This window comes from Bufo bufo, chromosome 1 (assembly GCF_905171765.1).
Source record: "Bufo bufo chromosome 1, aBufBuf1.1, whole genome shotgun sequence".
Classification (NCBI taxonomy): Eukaryota; Metazoa; Chordata; class Amphibia; order Anura; family Bufonidae; genus Bufo; species Bufo bufo.
The window spans coordinates 252,042,397-252,064,789 of record NC_053389.1 but is presented as its reverse complement, the minus strand read 5'-3'; the positions used below and the strand labels follow the sequence as shown (position 1 = coordinate 252,064,789).

Genomic DNA, 22,393 nt, shown 5'->3' with positions numbered 1-22,393 from the left:
ATTTTGGGGGCCATTAAGGGTTGGACTTTAACTCCTTGCTGCTGATGTTGAGTGTGCACATAGCCACCAATCATATTCCTCTCCCCCAGCACATCAGTTACCTTTAGGAGGGGGGGATATGATTGGTGGCTATGTGCACAATCCGCATCATAACAACCACTAATGCCCCCCAAAATGCCCGGTGTGGGGGGGGGGGTATGACAGGCAGGAGGAGTAATGTGTATGCGGGCCCTTGCCCTGCACTCGCTCAGATGTGCTTGCATACATATCGTGCCCTGTGTCCACTGTCCTGTGACCACTCTGCTAAAGCCTGGCATAGCCCAGCTATGCCCAGCTTTACCAAAGCAGACAGGCAGGAACTGTGATGTGATCATATTTATCATATGTATGTATGTATGTATGTGTGTGTGTGTCCGTCCCTGTGTGTGTGTGTGTCTCTTCCTGTCTGTCACCATCACCATGCCCACTGTTTCCTATGTCTTGACGCAGCTGCATCAGGACGTTCTGTGCGGAGGAAGAAGGAAGAGGAGGCAGCGCCGCCAGCATGGAGTCCGTGCGATAGACACAGGAAGGCACACTAAGGACTAAGGTAACACTACAACATGATCTACACTAGTGTTATCTGTGGTTTACATAGGACTGCAGGTAACACTACCACATTATCAGCACTAGTGTTATCTGTGGTTTTACATAGGACTGCAGGTAACACTACCACATTATCAGCACTAGTGTTATCTGTGGTTTTACATAGGACTGCAGGTAACACTACCACATGATCTACACTAGTGTTATCTGTGGTTTTACATAGGACTGCAGGTAACACTACCACATGATCTACACTAGTGTTATCTGTGGTTTTACATAGGACTGCAGGTAACACTACCACATTATCAGCACTAGTGTTATCTGTGGTTTTACATAGGACTGCAGGTAACACTACCACATTATCAGCACTAGTGTTATCTGGGGTGTTACATAGGACTGCAGGTAACACTACCACATTATCAGCACTAGTGTTATCTGGGGTGTTACATAGGACTGCAGGTAACACTACCACATTATCAGCACTAGTGTTATCTGTGGTTTTACATAGGACTGCAGGTAACACTACCACATGATCTACACTAGTGTTATCTGTGGTTTTACATAGGACTGCAGGTAACACTACCACATTATCAGCACTAGTGTTATCTGTGGTTTTACATAGGACTGCAGGTAACACTACCACATTATCAGCACTAGTGTTATCTGGGGTGTTACATAGGACTGCAGGTAACACTACCACATTATCAGCACTAGTGTTATCTGGGGTGTTGCATAGGACTGCAGGTAACACTACCACATTATCAGCACTAGTGTTATCTGGGGTGTTACATAGGACTGCAGGTAACACTACCACATTATCAGCACTAGTGTTATCTGTGGTTTTACATAGGACTGCAGGTAACACTACCACATTATCAGCACTAGTGTTATCTGGGGTGTTACATAGGACTGCAGGTAACACTACCACATTATCAGCACTAGTGTTATCTGGGGTGTTACATAGGACTGCAGGTGACATCTACTACATTATCTGTACTCATAGAGTTATCACTGTGTTATATGTGGTGGTAAATAGGAGTGCAGATAAAACTTTTATGGTATATTCACAGGAGTCCCATAGATTCAGATACCGTATCGTGTAGTAGCAGGTAGCAGCATCATGGGTCCCAAAAAACTCTCCGGTTCCCAAAATCGAAAACGTAAGGTGCTTATGAATTTAGAGGACCAGAAGAGTGCAGGGGCTTTAAAAAAGTTCTTGGGAAGATCAACACATAGTGCTTCCGAAGCAACTGAAGAAGAAAAACTAGATGACGTTAGCTGCAGCAGTCAAGCTGATGATGTCCATCTTGAGAAGAAAGAACCTTCAACATCAAGTTCATGTCTACAACATCTGGATTCAAGTGCTCTCTCTAACCCACTGTCTTCTAATAGTCCCCCTGACTCAGTGTCTTCTGAGACAACATCTGAAAGTCTATCAGATCCTGCTTTATGGCCGAAATTAATTTCCAAGAATGTTGACCGTATTTTGGAATTTGGCCCTGTGCAGGTAACAAATATGGAGTTTAAAAAAGATGTTCATAATCGCCACTTCTCTGCTACATTCTATAAGCGAAAGTTAGAAAGTGGAGAAGAGCAGACAAGGCGATGGCTGGTGTACTCTCCATTTGCAGATAAAGCTTTTTGTTTTTCTTGCAAGTTATTTGACTGGAATGCAAAAAGTTCTTTGGCTTCAGGAGGGTCAGAAGACTGGAGACATATGGCAAATATTCTCAAATCTCATGAAACCTCCAGCAGTCACTTTTTAGCTCAACAGATGTGGATGGAAACACAACTCAGATTGAAGTCCAAAAGTGCAATTGATCACAATTTACAATCTCTTATGAGCCAAGAAAGAAAACATTGGAGATCAGTAATGGAGAGGCTACTAAACATTGTTCACTTTTTAACTGAGCGTAACTTGGCATTTAGAGGATCTTCAGATCGTTTGTTTACACCCAATAATGGCAATTTTCTTGGGCTTGTGGAATTACTGGGAAAATATGACAATGTGATGGCAGAGCACTTACGCCGTGTGGCCTCAAAGGAGACAGCAGACCACTACTGTGGAAAAACAATTCAAAATGAATTAATAAACCTAATGGCAAAACAGGTACTTGAGGACATTTTGGAACGTTGTAGAAAAGCAAAATACTACTCAATAATCCTGGATTGCACCCCAGATATTAGCCACAAGGAACAGATGTCATTTACAGTTAGATTTTTGGATAACAGCACTGGGGATTTGAAAGTAAAAGAACATTTTATTGGGTTTCAAACAGTAGATGACACAACTGGAAAGGGACTGGCTGACTTCCTCCTTCAATTTCTATCTGAAAAAAAACTGGATATTGATGATTGCTGTGGACAAGGGTACGATAATGGGGCAAATATGGCAGGAAAAAACAGTGGTGTCCAGTCAAGAGTTTTAAGTATTAACCCAAGAGCCATATTTGTACCATGTGGATGTCATTGCCTTAATCTCGTCATTGGTGATGCAGCACGGTCAGGCAAGGAATCACTAGAGCTGTTTGGAGTAATTCAACGCATTTATGTTTTATTCTCTGCATCTGTAAAGAGGTGGAAGATTTTGACAGACCATGTATCTGGCCTCACGTTAAAGCCTCTATGCACTACACGGTGGGAATGTCGGATCAACTGCCTTAAACCTTTCAGGCATAATCTTGTTGAGATACAGGATGCATTGATTGCATTGTCAGAGGAAGAACACGCAGAACCAAGTGTCTGTCACGAAGCTCTGACATTGTCTCAACAGGTTGGCAATTTCAAATGTATTATGGCATTATGTGTTTGGTATGAGATATTGTACCAAGTCAATATTGTCAGTAAGGCAATGCAGCGTGAAACAGCGGACTTGATTTTGGTTACAGAGTTAATAGAGAAATGTAAACACTTTGTGCAAATCTTCAGAGACACTGGATTTGAAAGTGCATTCCTTATTGCAAAGGAAATAGCGGAAAAGCTTGAAGTTGAGCCTGTTTTTTTATCATCTGCTCGCATTAGAAGGAAAAAGGCTTTATTCAATTATGAGGGGAAAGATGAACCTTTAACTAATCCAAAGGAGAGATTTAAAATTGAATTCTTCAATGCTTTAGTGGATACAACAATTATGTCATTGGATGAGCGTTTTGACCAGTTGAAAAATCATACCAAGGTTTGGGGATTCCTGTATGCCATAAAGTGTTTCCCAGCAAGGGAAAATTTGAAGGAATGCTGCTTGATGTTACAGAAGGCTTTAGAGAAAGACAGCCAATCTCTTATCAGTGGAATCGACTTAGCAGAGGAGCTTTGGCACATTCAAGGCCTTATTCCCCAAGAATCAACAACGCCACTGAATGTACTTAACTTCATTGTTAAGAATAGACTCACTGACACATTCCCAAACATCTGGATTGCACTACGAATACTACTGACAATCCCTGTTTCTGTGGCATCGGGAGAACGCAGCTTTTCTAAATTAAAGCTGATTAAAACTTACCTCAGATCCTCTATGAGTGATGAACGACTAACATCGTTATCAGTGCTGTCCATTGAAAATGACGTTTTCAAAACATTGGATCTTAACAGCACCATTGATGGATTTGCAAAGGCAAAAGCACGTAAAGTTGTGTTTTGAGCTTGTGCATGTGTAATCACTTGCATACACAGTTAAATTGTACCAATTTTTTTGGCACTTTTACATTTAAAGCTTTATTTGAAAAGCTGGCACTTTTGTAGGTTTTATACTCCTGGATTATTGCACTTTCAGACTCCTCTTTAAAAGTATTAGTGCAGGAAATAAATAAATACCAAGTGATGAGGATCTGCAAGGGGTGTCTTAGTACTCATTTTGAGTTTGTGGAGTTCTAGTTTACATTTTACTTTGTTACACGTGGTGCACTTTGTTATAGTAACAATCTAGTCTAGGTTTTGTGTTCTGTGTTTTGTTTTTACTTATCTAGATGCACTTAAAAAAAAGGGTCTGCGGGGCAACCTGACACTTTCTTTTATAGACTCTATTTTAGTTTGACATTTATTGTTTAACACTTGATTGTCTACTGTTGTTTTATTTAATATGTATGATTATATTGTGCTTACAAGTTTAATACCTTTTGAATAAAAGTTGTATTTTTATCATGGCTTGTCATCTGTTTTTTGGGGACTTAACGGAATGGAAGGTTTTAAATTGAGCAGATATTGGAGAAATGGGTGTGACCACTGAAAGGGTGTGGTTACTGAGGGGTGTGGTTACTGAGGGGTGTGGTTACTGAGGGGTGTGGTTACTGAGGGGCGTGGCCACTATGGGGCGCTGTAAAATTTTCTCGCACAGGGCGCCTAAAGGCCTAAGGCCGGCCCTGGTCCCAGAAGGCTCACAGGGCAGTCAGGTATAATGTGGAAGGCATGTTCAGTGATATAATCTCCATCCAGTGTTTGTAATGGTAAAGGATCTGTTTGGTAGGTTTTGGTGAGTATCCCATTTATACCCATTGAAGGATCTGACTTTCTGAGGGGCCCCTTGTAGAGATCCCTACACAGAACACTTGTGGTAGCACCGCTATCTACCATAAACCCAACTTTTCGGCCCCCCACTCTGAGGACAATTATGGGTGATTCTTTCCAATGGTTCGTGATTTGTGTATAAGTGGGAATACCGTCCTCCGGGCAACATCAATATTGCTGTTGTCGGTTCCAATTAATGGGGAACCTGGGCCCTTGAGGGCCTTGACTCTGGGTCTGGTTGGTTTGATTCTGTGGTGTTGGTTGGGACGGCCCTTGGGGCGATTTTACCCTTCTAAGATATGGGCATTGACGAGCCCAGTGCCCTTCCTGTCCACAATTATAGCAACTGTTTCTATAATTCCTGGGTGGGGTTACCCTGTTGTTGTTGGGGCTGATTTTGTTGTGGAGGCCTATTCTGTGTTTTCTGCCACTGTGAGGAATTATTCTGCCTTCTATTTGTGTTTCTCGCTCCCTGAAAATTATGTGTAGTGATTTTCTTTACTTCAAAACACCCTGCTGCTTCCTTTTCATATAGATGTCTCTCAAAGTCTGCAATGTTATCTGATGTCCAAGTGGAGACATTTTGTTTGACTGTGAGAATGAGACCGGGGAGGAGATTGTTGATAAACGTAGAAATGAGCAAACTGTCATTGTTTACCAATTGGAGGCCGGCCTCTTGGGTCCAGCAGTCCTTGAACCTCTTCCAAAAATCAGGCACAGTCTCATTGACCTTTTGTTTGCATGCTATGGCTATCGGGAGGGATGATCTTTGTTTAAAAACCTCCAACATGTGTTGACTTAGTTCAGTCCACATAGCCTCTCTTCCTGCCTGTGTATTGAGGGCATAAGTAGGGGCAGTGGCATTTTGTTGAATATCATTTATAGCAGGTACTTTTGTCCAATCCCACCCTGAGTGTGTACCTATTATGCCATCTATAATCAGTTTCATATCCTCCTGCGTATAGTTTCTTCCCTTGCATGCTCTTTTTAAGTACATCAGCGTCCCTTGTGGCGCTATGTTGGGTTTAGGACAATGTTTAATTATCCTGTTAATGTCTTCTACTTCTATGGGCTTTTTCATTAATTGATCACCTATAGTCATGAAAGGGAAGTGAGTTGTTGTTGCTTCTTCCCTTTTCACCTCTTTCCCGCTCCTAATGATTGTAGGACCAATGGTTGATCCTGTAGCCCCTTCTCCTTCTTCCATCATTAAAGTGTGCATTGGGAAGTTCTTCCATCATTAAAGTGTGCATTGGGAAGAGTGGCACTGAGGGGGTCAACATAGTTGCTCTGGTCAGGTGCCAGAGTTGCTAAGGGTGACGTGGCTTGACCAGGCGGCGGTTTTACTGTCGCCGGGGGGGCGGGAGGATTTAGAGGTGCTCTGACTCTACTTATTACATGATGGGCAGCCATAACTTCTATATCTTCTTCATTAAGGGATGGATACATCTCAGACTTTGGGTGGTTATCCCTGACATTTGGGGCTGTGGCCGCATGATAGGGCGGTGGTGGAAGGGGAGGTTCTCTGGGGTCTCCCTGTTTCCTGAGATCCTGTTCTAATTCATATTTCTTTGTTTCATCAGGGAAACGTTTAGGTCTTTTAACACTCTTTCCCTTCCTGTCATACAAATGTGGGGCTATCTCTATCCATTGTTCTACTCCCTTTTGCATGTATGACATATTCCACTGTGGATCGGGGTCAAAATATGGCCAGGCGTCCGTATTGCCTAGGCACAGTCCCTTAACCATATCCATATGAAATGGGCTATTATCCCCGTCCCTAGGAAATGGGCTACAGCTCTCCATGAACTCTGTCTACCCGGCTATATTGTCCACCCAAGGGTTTATCAGGTAGTAATTTGTGGGACTGACTCGGGCAACATATTGTCGGGGGGTAATAGTTCAATTAAGAATTATTAATTATGGCCATAAAAATAATTAACCATAAAATTTAAAATTTATAAAATTTGTCATAAATTCTTAAAATCATGACCTAGTGAATTGTAGACAACCTAATTGATACAATTCACATCTGAGTCCGACTATTTCCTCAGATAAATAAGCTCTTTTTGACGTGAGATGACGTTAATGATAAAATGTAGTTCTGCATTATACAACAATACACAGTTATTATAAAAATATGCAGATTTATTGGTTACAAGATTATCAACATATATAAGTAAATAAACACAATGATACATGCAAATGAATATATATATATATATCGTTAATATAAAGCATTACAAGCTTAACAATACATGTGAGTGGAAATAACTTGTCACATTATAATCAAGCTATTATTGGGTTAGGATATCAAAGTAGGAACATAAGTTATATATATTACTTCTGTTCAGAGAAAACCTCATGATATCAAGATGGGCATGTCTAATCCTAGACATCATTATATAATGCTAAATACATTCTGCCCCCCTCTAACCAACTACACATCACATGGCTTCAGGCATGGGCAAATCCTTCCAAGGATATAACTTAGAAGAGATAACTGTATCCTTCCGTCCCATCCTGGACTATTTTCAAATATATGTGACTTTGGTAAGACTATTAAGACAAATAACAGGGATCTAGGATCTTAAATGGGAAGGACTTGACGTCTTTCCGGTGGGAATCCATCAGTTAGCTTGGCGAAGAATGTTCTATCAATATCAATATATATATAAGCAATCATTTAATGCTTTGCTAGATTATGAGTCTAGATTCTTCTGCAGGTAGAATGAAGCCTCACAATATCCTAAGACTACATCTCAATATGGAGATGATCAATTTATTTAATTATTTATTTATTCGTCAATCTAGATGGTATAATTTCACCCACACTATCAAATTAGTCTTAATAAAATGAAATATCATTTTCTGTGTCTCTTACCAAGTCCTAGCAGGAATCTCACTTCTGCTCCTAGGAAAGCTGGGTGGTCCATCATAGCGCATCTCATTATGGCTTCCATCTTGATAGACCTCCATTTCTCCTCTACTAGCTAGCTTTCTTTTCTCTTGAACGCTCTCTCCATGCTACTCCGCACACGAGTAATTATTCCCCCCCTTATCTAAGAATCATCCCCTTTAGATTATGGATTCCCAATCAGGTAGGGTGGGTGTATTCGCATGCTAATAACATCATGACGTTATCTCAACTCCTAATATGGTATTAGAACAAATAATGAAATAATATAATGTTGCCCATCTGACTCCAGATGGCACTGCGGTACTGTAGGTGAACATAACAACTTTTTAAGCATTAAAATTAAATATCTAATAATACTTTCACAGGACCTCATTGACCTTCCTACCATAAATCACTGAGGAAGGTCTTTTCCTTACACTTTTAATTACCTATATCCTGGACTTGTTGGAGAGTTGTCTTCTCTTATCTTTTTGAAATATGGGTTGACTTGATGAAAATTTTATGTAGCGGCTTTGATGCTTGGCATCGGAACTTGTAGATTTCACTTATGTACTCCCATGAGTAACTATTGTTTTGAAATCCAATTAACTTAAACTTACTTGTTTCTGTAGTTGTTTCTTCTAAATGGTAAATACATGGTATAACATATATATAAATCGATACATTGTTACACATAGATAACACATTATATGAATTATTGATTAACATATGTTGTAAACTAAATATACCATACAGAGATATATATATAATATAATTATGTATATATAAATTGAAGCTCATACAGCAGGTGTGCGATAAATACATGAATCCTTATCAAGTAACCTTGTTCCCTCCATGTTTTAGGGAGTTGACTTACTCCTTAACAGATGGTCTCATATCTTCAGCACTAACTTTTTAAATACAATGTCCATTTATGTTCCCAATTATTATTATTATTTTTTATATATAGACTGAACTTGCCATGAACTCATCTTGGTTTTTTTTCAGCCATGTAACAAAACTTTGGTCCAGGCTGCACTTATTCTTAAAGGCAATGAGATGAGCATTCATTTTGATTATAATGTCATTAGATAATATTGTATACGTATGAAAATGTCCAACAATATTTTTTACAGGTCTCTTCTACATTAGGAGGTGGATATTCAGTTTTAGATTTGCCGCCACCCATACTTCTTAATTCAGCAAAAACACAACAAACAATGAATCACAGTGAGTTACTTCCGTACACTTACCACCCGGACAGTATCTTCACACAAACAGATATTCTTAATGCTCTATAATATCTTATCTTCTAAAAGAGGGTCAACCTAAGGTAGGTCAAGTCTCCCTGAGACTATTTTATCCTTAGTACCCCTGGCACTATGTAATTTGTCGACAATTACTAACACAATGATCTCCCTGAGACCCCGTGACGTGTCCCTGACACGTGTAAGACTTACGGATTGAGACGTGGCCAGTGCCCTCAGTTCGGAAGATAGACAAACTGGTGTATATTCTTACCGGACACGAGGATGACCCTCTCGATCCTGGACTGAGCCCCAAGCTGAAAGGATCGCTTCCTTCTCTAAGACCACATTGGTTTGAGTCTCACTCTGGATCCAGGGAGAGATATTTCTCAGTGTTGCATACAAATGACACGCACAAGAAGGTAGCTGAGAAATACTCTGGTTTATTGCACCTGAAGCATCGCCTTTCATAGACAGTTAAGACATACGTGGCTAAATTAGAACAAAAGACTCCATACCCTCCCCTATCATAAAAACAGGAATGTGGCTGTACACATTAGGACACAGATACGTAACTTATCTAGACAAGATAGATGCTGATACATGCAAAAATGGAGAATCACAGTTTCCCTTCATATACCATCTCCAGTATATCGCTGCACCCAGAGAGTAATTATCAGCTACCTGTACAGTCGATCATCCACCCATGTGATCTAGTCATAGGATCAGCTGTAATATAGGACCCATCACCTGTAGCCCCACCTTCTCATTCATCTCATTGGCTAGATGATCCACCAATCAGATAACAGTTTCTGTCACCAGTCTCTGGGCAGATTTCATAGGTTATGAAGGTTTCTCCCAGTTTCTGCTTCCCCCTGATATCTTTATAGAATTTCTCCATACAGATAATGCAGCATGAAGGGGCTCGGTGAAGGTGGCAGTGAAGGTGTGTAAGTGTCTGATGGGGTCACACAGCTCATAAAAAGACAGCTGCCCGGCCTCATAGTCCAGACATATCCTGAATCTATTACTGAAGATCTTGTCAGGTAATCGGATATCTTTACCGTCATGTTTCACTAGATACTGATTATAATACCTCCTCAAACTCCAGGACTTGTTATTATCCCCAATGAATGACTGACGCCCCCTCCTGTCTATACTGGGATAACACATCCCCACCCTCCAACCCACTGATCTACTGCTCTCCACATCCCAGTAATGTCGCCCTGAGGTAAATCCCCTGCTGCTCATCACCTGATTTTTCTGGAATCTATCTGCTGTTTCTGGACTATTCTGATTATTTTGTGTCCAGGTTGCAGATTTCAGGTCGTCTGATATAAGGATGTTATTAGCAGCTGTGTTTACATCCAATAATATGTCTCCAGAACCCTCCACATAGATCCCTCTCCTTATATCTGTTATTATGTCACATAATGTATGTAATTTGTCTGAGATCACAGCTACATCCAGATCACCTACATCATAAAGACATCTATTTATGTCCTCATCTCCTCCTTCATCCTCAGGATCACACAAGTCACCTGTATCTGGTTCCTGTAAGACAGTCAGTGGATCAGTCATGTTACAGAGCTCCTCAATATGTCTCATCCTCCCGGACAGCTCGTCCTTCTTTATTTCCAGCTTCTGGATCAGAGAAGAAAATGAGAGTGATTCTTCCATTTCCTGCCTGGAGATCTCACTCAGGACCCTCTTCTCCAGGTCGTCCAGTTGTCTCCTGATGTCTGTAAACAGGGCAGTGACTCTCTCTGCTTCTTTAGATGCTTTTTCTTGAGCTTTTCTCCAGCGTTCCTCCAGGTTCTGGACTCTTCCCTCAGTCTCCTCTCGCTTTGTGGACAGTTTCTGGAAAATATTTCTCAGTTTCCTTTTCTTCTTCTCAGAGGCCTCGTCCAGCATCTCCACCCGGTGTCCCAGATGTTCTCCAACCAAACTACAGGACACACAGATAAAAGCAGAGTCCTCAGTGCAGAAATACTCCAGGATCTTCTTATGGACAGAACATTTCCTGTTCTCCAGGGAAGTGCTGGGGTCAGATAAGACGTGTTCTGATGACTTGCTGTGAACTCTCAGGTGTTTCTCACACAGAGAAGCCTCACAGTGTAGACAGGATTTAACAGCAGGTACAGGAGAGTCCACACAGTAAGTGCAGCAGATCCCAGTTTCCGTCTCTTTATGTTTAGTAACCAATAAATTCTCCATAATGTTACGCAGACCTAAGTTCCTCATCAGTGCAGGCCGCTTCTGAAACTCTTCTCTGCATCCAGGACAGGTATAAACCCCAGACTCGTCCTGTATATCCAGTACACGATCAATACAGACCCGGCAGAAGTTGTGTCCACATCTCAGCATTACAGGATCTGTATAGGTGTGCAGACAGATGGGGCAGAGCAGCTCAGCTTTCAGATCAGCAGACGCCATGGCTGACAGAGGAAGGGAGAAACGAAACTGCAGTTCTCCACAGGGCGGGTTTATACTTGTGTACACAGGATAGGGCTGAACAGCACAAGATCAGTCACTATTAACCTGTTAATGGAAACTTGTCATAATGATATATTCTATGTGTTGTACATTTACGGTCTACATTGTGGTCACGACTTGTTACTTGTAGTAAAGATTCACACTTCAGTTATTTCCCTCAGTTAGGCCTCATGCAGACGGCCATTGCCCGTATTGCGGCCCACAAACAGCGGGTTTGCATAATGCGGGCACTGGCCGTGTGCTCACTGCATCATGGATGCAGACTCAATCACTTGAATAGGTCCGCAATCCGGAAGGTGTGGTGTGGATCGGAGGCACGGAACCCCATGGAAGCACTCCTTAGTGCTTCCGTGGGGTTCCTCTCTGTGCCTCTGCACCGCAAAAATAGAGCATGTTCTATTTTTTTGAGGTGCGGACAGATCACGGCCCACCGATAGTGCCCATGCATTGGGGACTACAAATTGCGGTCCCCAATGCATGGAACGGGCGTATGCATGAGGCCTTATTGTGATCCAAAACCAGTAGTGAAGACTACACAGAGAGAAGATAGAGATGAGCGAATTTCATATTTTGAAATTCGTTCACGCTTCATTTACTGGTAAAAGGTGAATTGCCGGGACGGATCCGTTATTCAGGCAATAGTCTTTTATTATGACGTAATGAATAACGGAATGCCTCTAAAGGAATCCATAACGCAATTCACCTTTTACCAGTAAACGAATCGCTAACGAATTTAATAACCGGAAATTCGCTCATCTCTAAGATAAGGCATAAAGGAAAGATCAGCTCCTATTCTGTGTTTTTGACCTGTACCTGATTTTGGCTCACAATAACTGGAAATAACTGATCAACTCGTCTAGTTTCACACTAGCGGCAGGGGAATCCGGCAGGCTGTTCCGGTGGGTGAACAGCCTGTCAGATCCGTCCTGCTGCTAGTTCACGTGTGCCCCTGTACTGCCGCTCCGTCCCCATTAAATATAATGGGGGCAGGGGCGGAGTTCCGGTGGCAGCGCACGGCGAGAGGCAGCTGGACTAAAGGTACTGCATGTCGTACTTTTAGTCCGGCTGCCTCTCACCGTGCATAACTTTCTGATTAACTTTTATTAACTCTTTCTGGGAGGGAGAAGGGAAAAACAGCAATACTGCCAATGCGTTTTTATGTTATAAATTTTATGGCGTTCATTTTTCGGTATAAATACCATAATATCTTTATTCTTTGGGTCAGTGATACCAAATACATATATTTTTTTTTTTAGGTTTTACTACTTTTTTGCAATAAAACCCCTTTTTTTAAAAAGAAAAAAATGGTTTTACATTGCCACTTCCCAAGAACCATAACTTTTTTTTTTTCTTTCTATGGAGTTGCGTGAGGGCTTGATTTTTGCGAGACGACTTGTATATTTCCTTGGTATCATTTTGGACTAAATTGTGCTTTTTGATCACTTGTTATTACGTTTTTATGGTGGCAACTAAGAATAAATTAGCAATTCTGTCACAAATGCATTGCAAGAACGGATCCGTCTCTCCGCTTGTCATGCGGACAGACGGATCCGCCTTGTATCTCTTTTCGCATTTTTACCAGTCTGCGCATGCACAGGCCGGAAGGACGGATCCGGCATTTCGGCTTTTTGAATGCCGGATCCGGCACTAATACATTCCTATGGGGAAAAATGCCGGGCCCGGCATTCAGGCAAGTCTTCAGTTTTTTTCGCCGGAGATAAAACCATAGCATGCTACGGTTTTATCTTTTGCCTGATCAGTCAAAACGACTGAACTGAAGACATCTTGATGCATCCTGAACGGATTACTCTCCATTCAGAATGCATGGGGATATGCCTGATCAGTTCTTTTCCGGTATAGAGCCCCTGTGACGGAACTCTATGCCGGAAAAGAAAAACGCTAGTGTGAAAGTACCCTAAGTAGACAGTAAGGGTACTTTCACACTTGCGGCAGAGGATTCCGGCGACGGAACTGCCTGCCGGATCCGTCAAAACGCATGCAAACTGATGGCATTTGTCAGATGGATCAGCATCCTGATCCGTATGACAAATGCATTGAAATGCCGGATCCCTCTCTCCGGTGTCATCCGGAAAAACGGATCCGGCATTTATTTTTTTCACATGTTTTGCGGTCTGAGCATGCGCAGGGCCTGATCCGGCATTAATGCATGTCAATGGGAAAAAATGCCGGATCCTGCATTCCGGCAACTGTTCCGGAATTTCGGACGGAGATAATACTGCAGCATGCTGCGGTATTATCTCCGTCCTGAAAAGTCAAAAAGACTGAACTGAAGACATCCTGATTACTGTTGATCGAGCACCGTAGTGCTTGGGTGCTTGGGGGCTCGGGCTGAACACATCGACCGAGCACCCGAGTATAATGGAAGTCAATGGGAGAACCCGAGCATTTAACCAGTTACCCCCTGCTCTGAAGAGGGGAGGATGCCTGGTTAATAAGAAAATGTCAGAAATTGTTGGTAACACCACCAAAATGGTTCTGGAACGGCATGGGGAGGATGTATGGATGTATGGATGCATCTTGGACTCGCTGGTCGCTGCTGGGAACTATGTTGTCTGAATAGTACGCAACTTTTACATAATAACAATAATACGCACAAAACCAGGGGGAAAAAAAATCTGTTTTAGAGTAAAATTGTTAGAAAACATTCTTTCTTGAATATTTAGTTGTATATAAAGTGCAAGTGCTGCCGAAAATTACAAGGAAGAGGCACTCCGATACACCCTTAGTTACACATAAAGGAGGGCATCATACCCTTTAAAAATTATGATTGACGGCCTGCTGGTGACCCTCAAAAACATTAGGAGCAAGGGCCTGCTGATCTGACCATCTAAAACATTATGGGCGGTGGCCTGCTGCAGCTTTGGTGGCACGTCCCAGTTACGGCAACAATCCATTCGGATGTCTAACCTATCAACTTTCGATGTAATTGTCAGCTCAAAACCATTGTAAACAACGGGGAATCAGTGTTTGATTCCGGAGAGGGAGCCTGAGAAACGGCTACCACATCCAAGGAAGGCAAGCGGGTGGCGCGCAAATCACACACTCCCGACTCGTGGAGGTAGTGATGATAAATAACAATACAGGACTCTTAAGATGCCCTGTTATTGGAATAAGTAATAAAAAATTACAGGGAATGTCACTGCGGTATTTTGGATGAGGAAACTTTGTTGACTCTAGATAACTTCTGCCTGATCGCATGTTCCAGTGACATCCACGATCCATTTGGATATCTTCCCTATCAACCGTCGATGTTCTTTTTTGTGCCTAAAAGATGACCACCGATAACGGGGAATCATTGTTCGATTTCGGAGAGGGAGCCTGATAAACGGCTATGGCTACTACTTCAAAGCAAGACAGCATGAGTTGCGGGCCTGCAGGTGAGCTGACCCTGTAAAACATTATATGCGAGGACCTGCAGCTGAGCTGGCCCACTACAAAATTCTATGTGAGGGCCTGCATGTGAGTTGACCCTGTAAAAGATTTTAGGTGCGAGCCTGCTGGTGACCTGACCCTGTAAAACATTATATGCGAGGGCCTGCAGCTGAGCTGACCCACTACAAAATTCTATGTGAGGGCCTGCATGTGAGCTGACCCTGTAAAAGATTTGAGTTGTGGGCCTGCAGGTAAACTGATCCTGTAAAAGATTTGAGTTGTGGGCCTGCAGGTAAACTGATCCTGTAAAAGATTTGATTTGCGGGCCTGCAGGTGAGCTGACCCTGTAAAAGATTTGATTTGCGGGCCTGCAGGTGAGCTGACCCTGTAAAAGATTCGATTTGCGGGCCTGCAGGTGAGCTGACCCTGTAAAAGATTTGAGTTGTGGGCCTGCAGGTGAGCTGACCCTGTAAAAGATTTTAGTAGCGGGCCTGCAGGTGAGCTGACCCTGTAAAAGATTTTAGGTGTGGGCCTGTTGGTGAGCTGAGCTGGAACGACAAACCCAACTTGATTTTGGTGGCCGCATTAATCTGCAGGTGACCGTCATACAGCTCTACAGATTTGTTTCCATCTGCATCTTTCTCAACAATCTGGCCTCGGTCTTTTATCCAGAGTCTGTCATTGTGCCACTATGTGGCCTCCTCATGCTGCCATCCCCACACCATGTCACCTTGCCACTAATTTTTATCACCATGCTTCTGCTGATGCTGCTTAAAAGGCTTTAAACTGATCACCAGGCCCACAATTTAATTAAGGTTTTGGAATCGATAAGTGGTAGGCAATTAAGAGTGCCGCATTTGTGTGAGGGGAGGCGGGGCGTTCACTATTTAAACCTGGCCCTCCTCCCCCCACTTGTCGGTTCGAACGATTTCGAATCGGCTTGTGGGTTAGTGCCAGAGAAGGGCATGCGTCACTGGAGGATCGGCTGCGTCGAGCTCGTCGCTACAGTGATTAGGTAGGCAGGGTGGCTTGCACACCCGTCTCGCTATGTATAACATGTGGGGCTGCCGAGCGTGCCGCCGGTCCCCAGCTGCGCTGGAGACTGCCCGCACTCCCGATCGCTTCCGGCACCCCGAGACAGGCACCCCGATCCGCTCCAGGCCCTGCGCTAAGCACCCCCGCTCCCACATGCAGCGTCCCCCAGGCAGGCACCCCTCACCTGTGGCTCAGCAGCGACGGGTCACGACGTCCGCTCGCATACCCTGAGCATCGGTCACGCCGGCCGTCGGCTCCACGACGCAGCGTTATATATCACTCACTCCCGTATCAGAACGTTCCGCCGTAGAGGAAAACGCCGTCCGCTCACACAGGGATCTATTCATTAGCTGCAATCAGTAAGCGGAGGTCCAGCTGCAGGATCAGGGGACGGAAGCCGAAACCTATAGGCGATTAATACGCCGCGGCTTTCCCTGTACAAATAGTCGATAGCGGTGGGCACGGGATGCAATGTTCCACATGGCGGAGCGCAAATCCCTCACAGCCGATCCTGATGCACGTTCTCCTGGTAATTACAATTAGCGAGGCTGTTAAGGTGGACATGCTTATGTGACTTTCAGTCATGTCTAGGAATCCGCTGCAGAATAAACTCATCTTCTTTACTGCGCCAAACTCAGGCAAGACAAGATAAGCAGATACTCAGACATGTGCACTGTATAACAAGTTAGGATTTCAATGGTTAATTCTAACCTAGAAGGGAATCACTGGCTTGCCGCGCTCCAGCAGGTCCTGGCTTGAGAGAGGGCGGGGGATGGTCGACACCTACAGACCCATACTGGTACTGCAGTCCAGGTGCAGGGCTCCTCTGCTCAGGCACAGTGGCTAGGTACTAAGGCAGGAGTATAAAAAAAATTAAAAAAAAAAATATTTAAATAAAATTTGGAATATGTTCAAGGATCAAATATAAAGAGGGCTTCAAGGAGGGGGGCTGGCCACGTCACTTTTCGCACGCAGCCGGGCCGCCCGTAAGCCCATACGGTCAGTCAGGGGGTTGGTTCGGGCGCAGTCACAATAATCCGGTGGTTAGCTAGGGAGCGGTGGCATTAATGAAGTGTCGCCCAGCTGGCGTGCGCTCACTCACACGTCTGTTCTTGGTTGTTCAGGTCCACAGGTGGTGGGCCAACTTACGATACTGTGGGGTTCGTGGCTGTCATGGCCGCCAGGTGAGTCAGGGGTGGTGCATGCGGGGGCCAACCCCCTCTTTTCTCCTGCATAGGCTTGGGGGACGGGGGATGGTGGACTATTATGTCCAGGCCTCTGGCGCATCTCTTACAGGGTGGCGCCTACAGTCGTGGCCTTTGGTGGGGGGGAAGAGAAAAAATAAAATAAAAATAATAATAATGGTATAGATAGGAATGTTGCTTTGCCAGGTCTGTCACGACTACAGACTCCTTATAAAGCCCTGCCACGACTGCAGGCATCAGTCTGTCACGACTACAGACCCGCTCTAAAGCCCTGCCACGACTGCAGGCATCAGTCTGTCACGACTACAGACTCGTTATAAAGTCCTGCCACGACTGCAGGCATCAGTCTGTCACGACTACAGACCCGTTATAAAGCCCTGCCACGACTGCAGGCATCAGTCTGTCACGACTACAGACTCGTTATAAAGTCCTGCCACGACTGCAGGCATCAGTCTGTCACGACTACAGACCCGCTCTAAAGCCCTGCCACGACTGCAGGCACAAATCCGTTACGACTACAGACTCATTATTAAGACCGGCCACGACTGCAGGCATTAGTCTCATGTCAACAGACTCATGAGGTAATACTACCACGTCTACAGGCGATGGTCCGTTACCGCTACTCTCGATGTAGGGTCCCCTCACGACTACAGGGGCTAGTCGGTCACATCCACAGACTCGGTCGCACTCCCGTTAACTACAGGCACTGGGTGGGCATCTACGGGTAGTTGCGTCACGACTACGCACGTGGGTCAGCCACGGCCTGGGAGGTCAGCCTTCACGGTCACAGGTAGGTCCAGTTAGGCTTCAGTCTCCCAGCGGGTTCCAGTCACAATAACCAGCCCCTAGGTGAGGGGGGGCACTCCCGCACCGGCGCACAATGCCAGGGAGCTGTGCGGCTCCTCACGCGGCACATGGTTCAAACCAGCGGGGGCCGGGGCCCACGGTAAAGGAAGGGCTCCCTCTGATCCGGTGCACATTGCCAGGGAGTGGCGCTGCTCCCCACGCGGTACGAGTGTCCAGCCGGCGGTGGGTCGGCCCTAGCTGAGGAGGGGGGCTCCCCCGCACTGGTGCATTCTGCCAGGGAGCAGCGTGAGCTCCCCACGCGGCTGGGGGTAAAGGCTCCTCATCTTCAATAAAGTCTGGCACGGGCCGCCGTGCCGTTAGGTAGGCAGGGATCAGGGGAAGGAGTACTTGGCTCGGTCAGAGGGAGCAGATCATAGGCGGTGGCTTCCTGCTGCCGGCCGTACATTAGGTTCCAAGGGGGTTATTTAGGCACAGGATGTTAGTTAGTCCGTGCAGGTGATCTGCGTTATACCATGCTATTCATGCTCGTACTCAGAGCTGTGCCCATACGGGAGCTGCTTAAGTGGTTGATAGTGAAAAAAAAATAAAAAATACATTTTTGAGTCTCTCACGCATGGCTTCTCCGTTTTAGGTTTACACATATGACTCCGCCATCTGAGTCTCTCACACATGGCTTCTCCGTGTTAGTTTTACACATACGGATCTGCCATTAGAGTCTCTCACGCATGGCTTCTCCGTTTTAGGTTTACACTTATGACTCCGCCATTAGAATCTCTCACGCATGGCTGCTCCGTTTTAGGTTTACACATATGTCTCCGCCATTAGAGTCTCACGCATGGCTTCCCCGTTTTAGGTTACACATATGACTCCGCCATCTGAGTCTCACGCATAGGCTTCTCCGTTTTAGGTTTACACATATGACTCCGCCATTAGAGTCTCTCACGCATGGCTTCCCCGTTTTAGGTTACACATATGACTCCGCCATTAGAGTCTCTCACGCATGGCTTCTCCGTTTTAGGTTACACATATGACTCCGCCATTAGAGTCTCTCACGCATGGCTTCTCCGTTTTAGGTTTACACTTATGACTCCGCCATTAGAGTCTCTCACGCATGGCTTCTCCGTTTTAGGTTACACATGTGACTCCGTCATTAGAATCTCTCACGCATGGCTGCTCCGTTTTAGGTTTACACATATGACTCCGCCATTAGAATCTCTCACGCATGGCTGCTCCGTTTTAGGTTTACACATATGTCTCCGCCATTAGAGTCTCACGCATGGCTTCCCCGTTTTAGGTTACACATATGACTCCGCCATCTGAGTCTCACGCATGGCTTCTCCGTTTTAGGTTTACACATATGACTCCGCCATTAGAGTCTCTCACGCATGGCTTCCCCGTTTTAGGTTACACATATGACTCCGCCATTAGAGTCTCTCACGCATGGCTTCTCCGTTTTAGGTTACACATATGACTCCGCCATTAGAATCTCTCACGCATGGCTGCTCCGTTTTAGGTTTACACATATGTCTCCGCCATTAGAGTCTCACGCATGGCTTCCCCGTTTTAGGTTACACATATGACTCCGCCATCTGAGTCTCACGCATGGCTTCTCCGTTTTAGGTTTACACATATGACTCCGCCATTAGAGTCTCTCACGCATGGCTTCCCCGTTTTAGGTTACACATATGACTCCGCCATTAGAGTCTCTCACGCATGGCTTCCCCGTTTTAGGTTGGCACATATGACTCCGTCATTAGAATCTCTCACGCATGGCTTCTCCGTTTTAGGTTACACATATGACTCCGCCATTAGAGTCTCACGCATGGCTTCCCCGTTTTAGGTTACACATATGACTCCGCCATCTGAGTCTCACGCATGGCTTCTCCATTTTAGGTTTACACATATGACTCCGTCATTAGAATCTCTCACGCATGGCTTCCCCGTTTTAGGTTACACAAATGACTCCGCCATTAGAGTCTCTCATGCATGGCTTCTCCGTTTTAGGTTTACACATATGACTCCGCCATTAGAGTCTCTCATGCATGGCTTCTCCGTTTTAGGTTACACATATGACTCCGCCATTAGAGTCCCTCACGCAGAGCTTCTCCGTTTTAGTTTTACACATATGACTCCGCCATTAGTCTCTCACGCATGGCTCCGCCATTAGTCTCTCACGCATGGCTTCTCCGCTTTAGGTTTACACACAGGACTCCGCCATTAGAGTCTCTCACGCATGGAGATTAAAAAAAAAAAAAAAAAAAGGGGGGCCTATCACTCACCTATTGGGCTTTGTCGGGGTTTTTGCCACTCTCAATTAAACCTGTCCTATAGCATTGTTAACTATACCTGGCAGGTATTCAGCACCATTGGTACATCCTACATCCGGACCTACCGTCACTCTTCTCCGCCCACCCGATCAAAGCGGCGTTGAAGGGTTTGCGCAAGATGTCTGTTGTGAAACGACATGGGCGTCAGCCATTTACCGGTAGCTTGTTCAGGCCGTGACAGGCAAACTGCAGGGGCAAACCGTTCGGGCCACAGGTTAGCGCTCTGGTAGAAACAGCCTTGTACCTGGCCTTCCATGGATTCCTCAGGTCAGGCGAGCTCATGGGCACCAATACGCTGGCTGGGTGCCTGCGGAAAGGTCAGCTCATCCGGCGCGGGTCCATCTATGTCCTCACCTTGGCCTCGTCCAAGACGTCACGGCCGGGGCAACCAGTGGCGGTCAGATACTTTCCCACGGACAGCAGATGGTGTCCGGTGCAGGCCTTGGAGGCTTGGCTGCGTAGTATTTAGTCCAAGCGGCATGTTCTCCCGTACTCGAACTAGGCAATGCCCGGCTAACCTCCGCGGCCTTTCTTACGTACATTCAGGTTAGTTGACAGGTTCAGGGGTCGGTCCTCGCTGGATCACAGGACATTCCTTCCGCATGGGCGCGGCAGCGGCGGCGTCCATGCATTAGGTGCCAGTACATGTCATCAAACGGTTGGGTCGTCGCAGTTCCGCGTGTTCCATGCGTAATATCCCGGATCCTTATACGAAATATCATTGGCTTTCGAGTTTTGGTCTGTAGTTTCTGTTATCAAGTTTTCTAACTCCTATGCATGGTTCTTTTGGCCCCTTTAGGCTACCCTTCGATAAGCAGTTCCGGCATAACTCTGCTGCTTCTAGGTTGGGGGGGTGGAGTATAGGCTTAGGTAGGGTACCCTCTCAGCATGAGCCGATCCGAGCACAAGTGGTAGGCAATTAAGAGTGCCGCATTTTTGTGAGGGGAGGCGGGGCGTTCACTATTTAAACCTGGCCCTCCTCCCCCCACTTGTCGGTTCGAACGATTTCAACCCACCCAGGAGCCCTCCCTTCTTTCAGGTCTCATCATTGGGGTAGCCCCCTTTAGGCTACCCTTCGATAAGCAGTTCCGGCATAACTCTGCTGCTTCTAGGTTGGGGGGGTGGAGTATAGGCTTAGGTAGGGTACCCTCTCAGCATGAGCCGATCCGAGCACAAACCCAACTTGCTTTTATGGGCTGCATCAGTGGCGTAGCTAGAAATGACTGGGCCCCACAGCAAATCTTTGAATGGGGCTCCATCCCACAGTAATTTTTTAGTGACCCCTTCCTTTCATGCCGCCCCCATTCCTGTGGCTAGTAAAGATCGCTCTCTCAGACCAGGGCCGGCAGCTGTTCCGTCAGTTTTATACATTGTCTATACTGTCACTGTATATAATTTCTTTGTGTAATACTGTTGAGGGGGCCTTGACCAAATCCTTTAGTCCTCCTCCTCCTGGATGGGCCCCTTCTGGGTCAGGGCCCTAAAGCTGCAGCTTCCCCTGCTTCCCCTATAGCTACGCCCCTGGTCTGCATTAATCTGCAGGTGTGCGTCATACAGCTCCACAGATTTCTTTCCATCTGCATCTTTCTAAACAATCTGTGGCCTTAGTCTTTTATCCAGACTCAGTCATTGTGCCACTATGTGGCCTCCTCATGCTGCCATCATCACAGTATGTCACCATGCCACTCATTTTTATCACCATGCTGATGTTGCTTAAAAGGCCTTAAACTGATCAACAGGCCCACAATTAAATTAAGGTTTTATGCACAAAACCAAAGTAAAAAAAATCGATTTTATAGGAAAAATTGATTGAAAACATTCTTTCTTGTATATTTACTTGTATATAAAGTGCAAGTGCTGCCAAAAATTACAAGGAAGAGGCACTCCGATACAGCCTGTATA

General features: G+C 45.2%; 2 protein-coding genes across 2 annotated transcripts in view; one reads left to right on the top strand and one right to left on the bottom strand.

Annotated features, from left to right (window-relative positions):
- Nucleotides 1-22,393, top strand: part of LOC121005826 — a 301,607-nt gene that overhangs the window by 212,352 nt on the left and 66,862 nt on the right. The gene's annotated exons all lie outside the window — the stretch shown is intronic.
- LOC121005808 (E3 ubiquitin-protein ligase TRIM11-like) lies at nucleotides 9,673-11,676 on the bottom strand. The gene has a single exon (XM_040438572.1). The coding sequence runs from the start codon at nucleotides 11,662-11,664 to the stop codon at nucleotides 10,072-10,074; it is 1,593 nt and encodes a 530-aa protein (XP_040294506.1). The 5' UTR covers nucleotides 11,665-11,676; the 3' UTR covers nucleotides 9,673-10,071.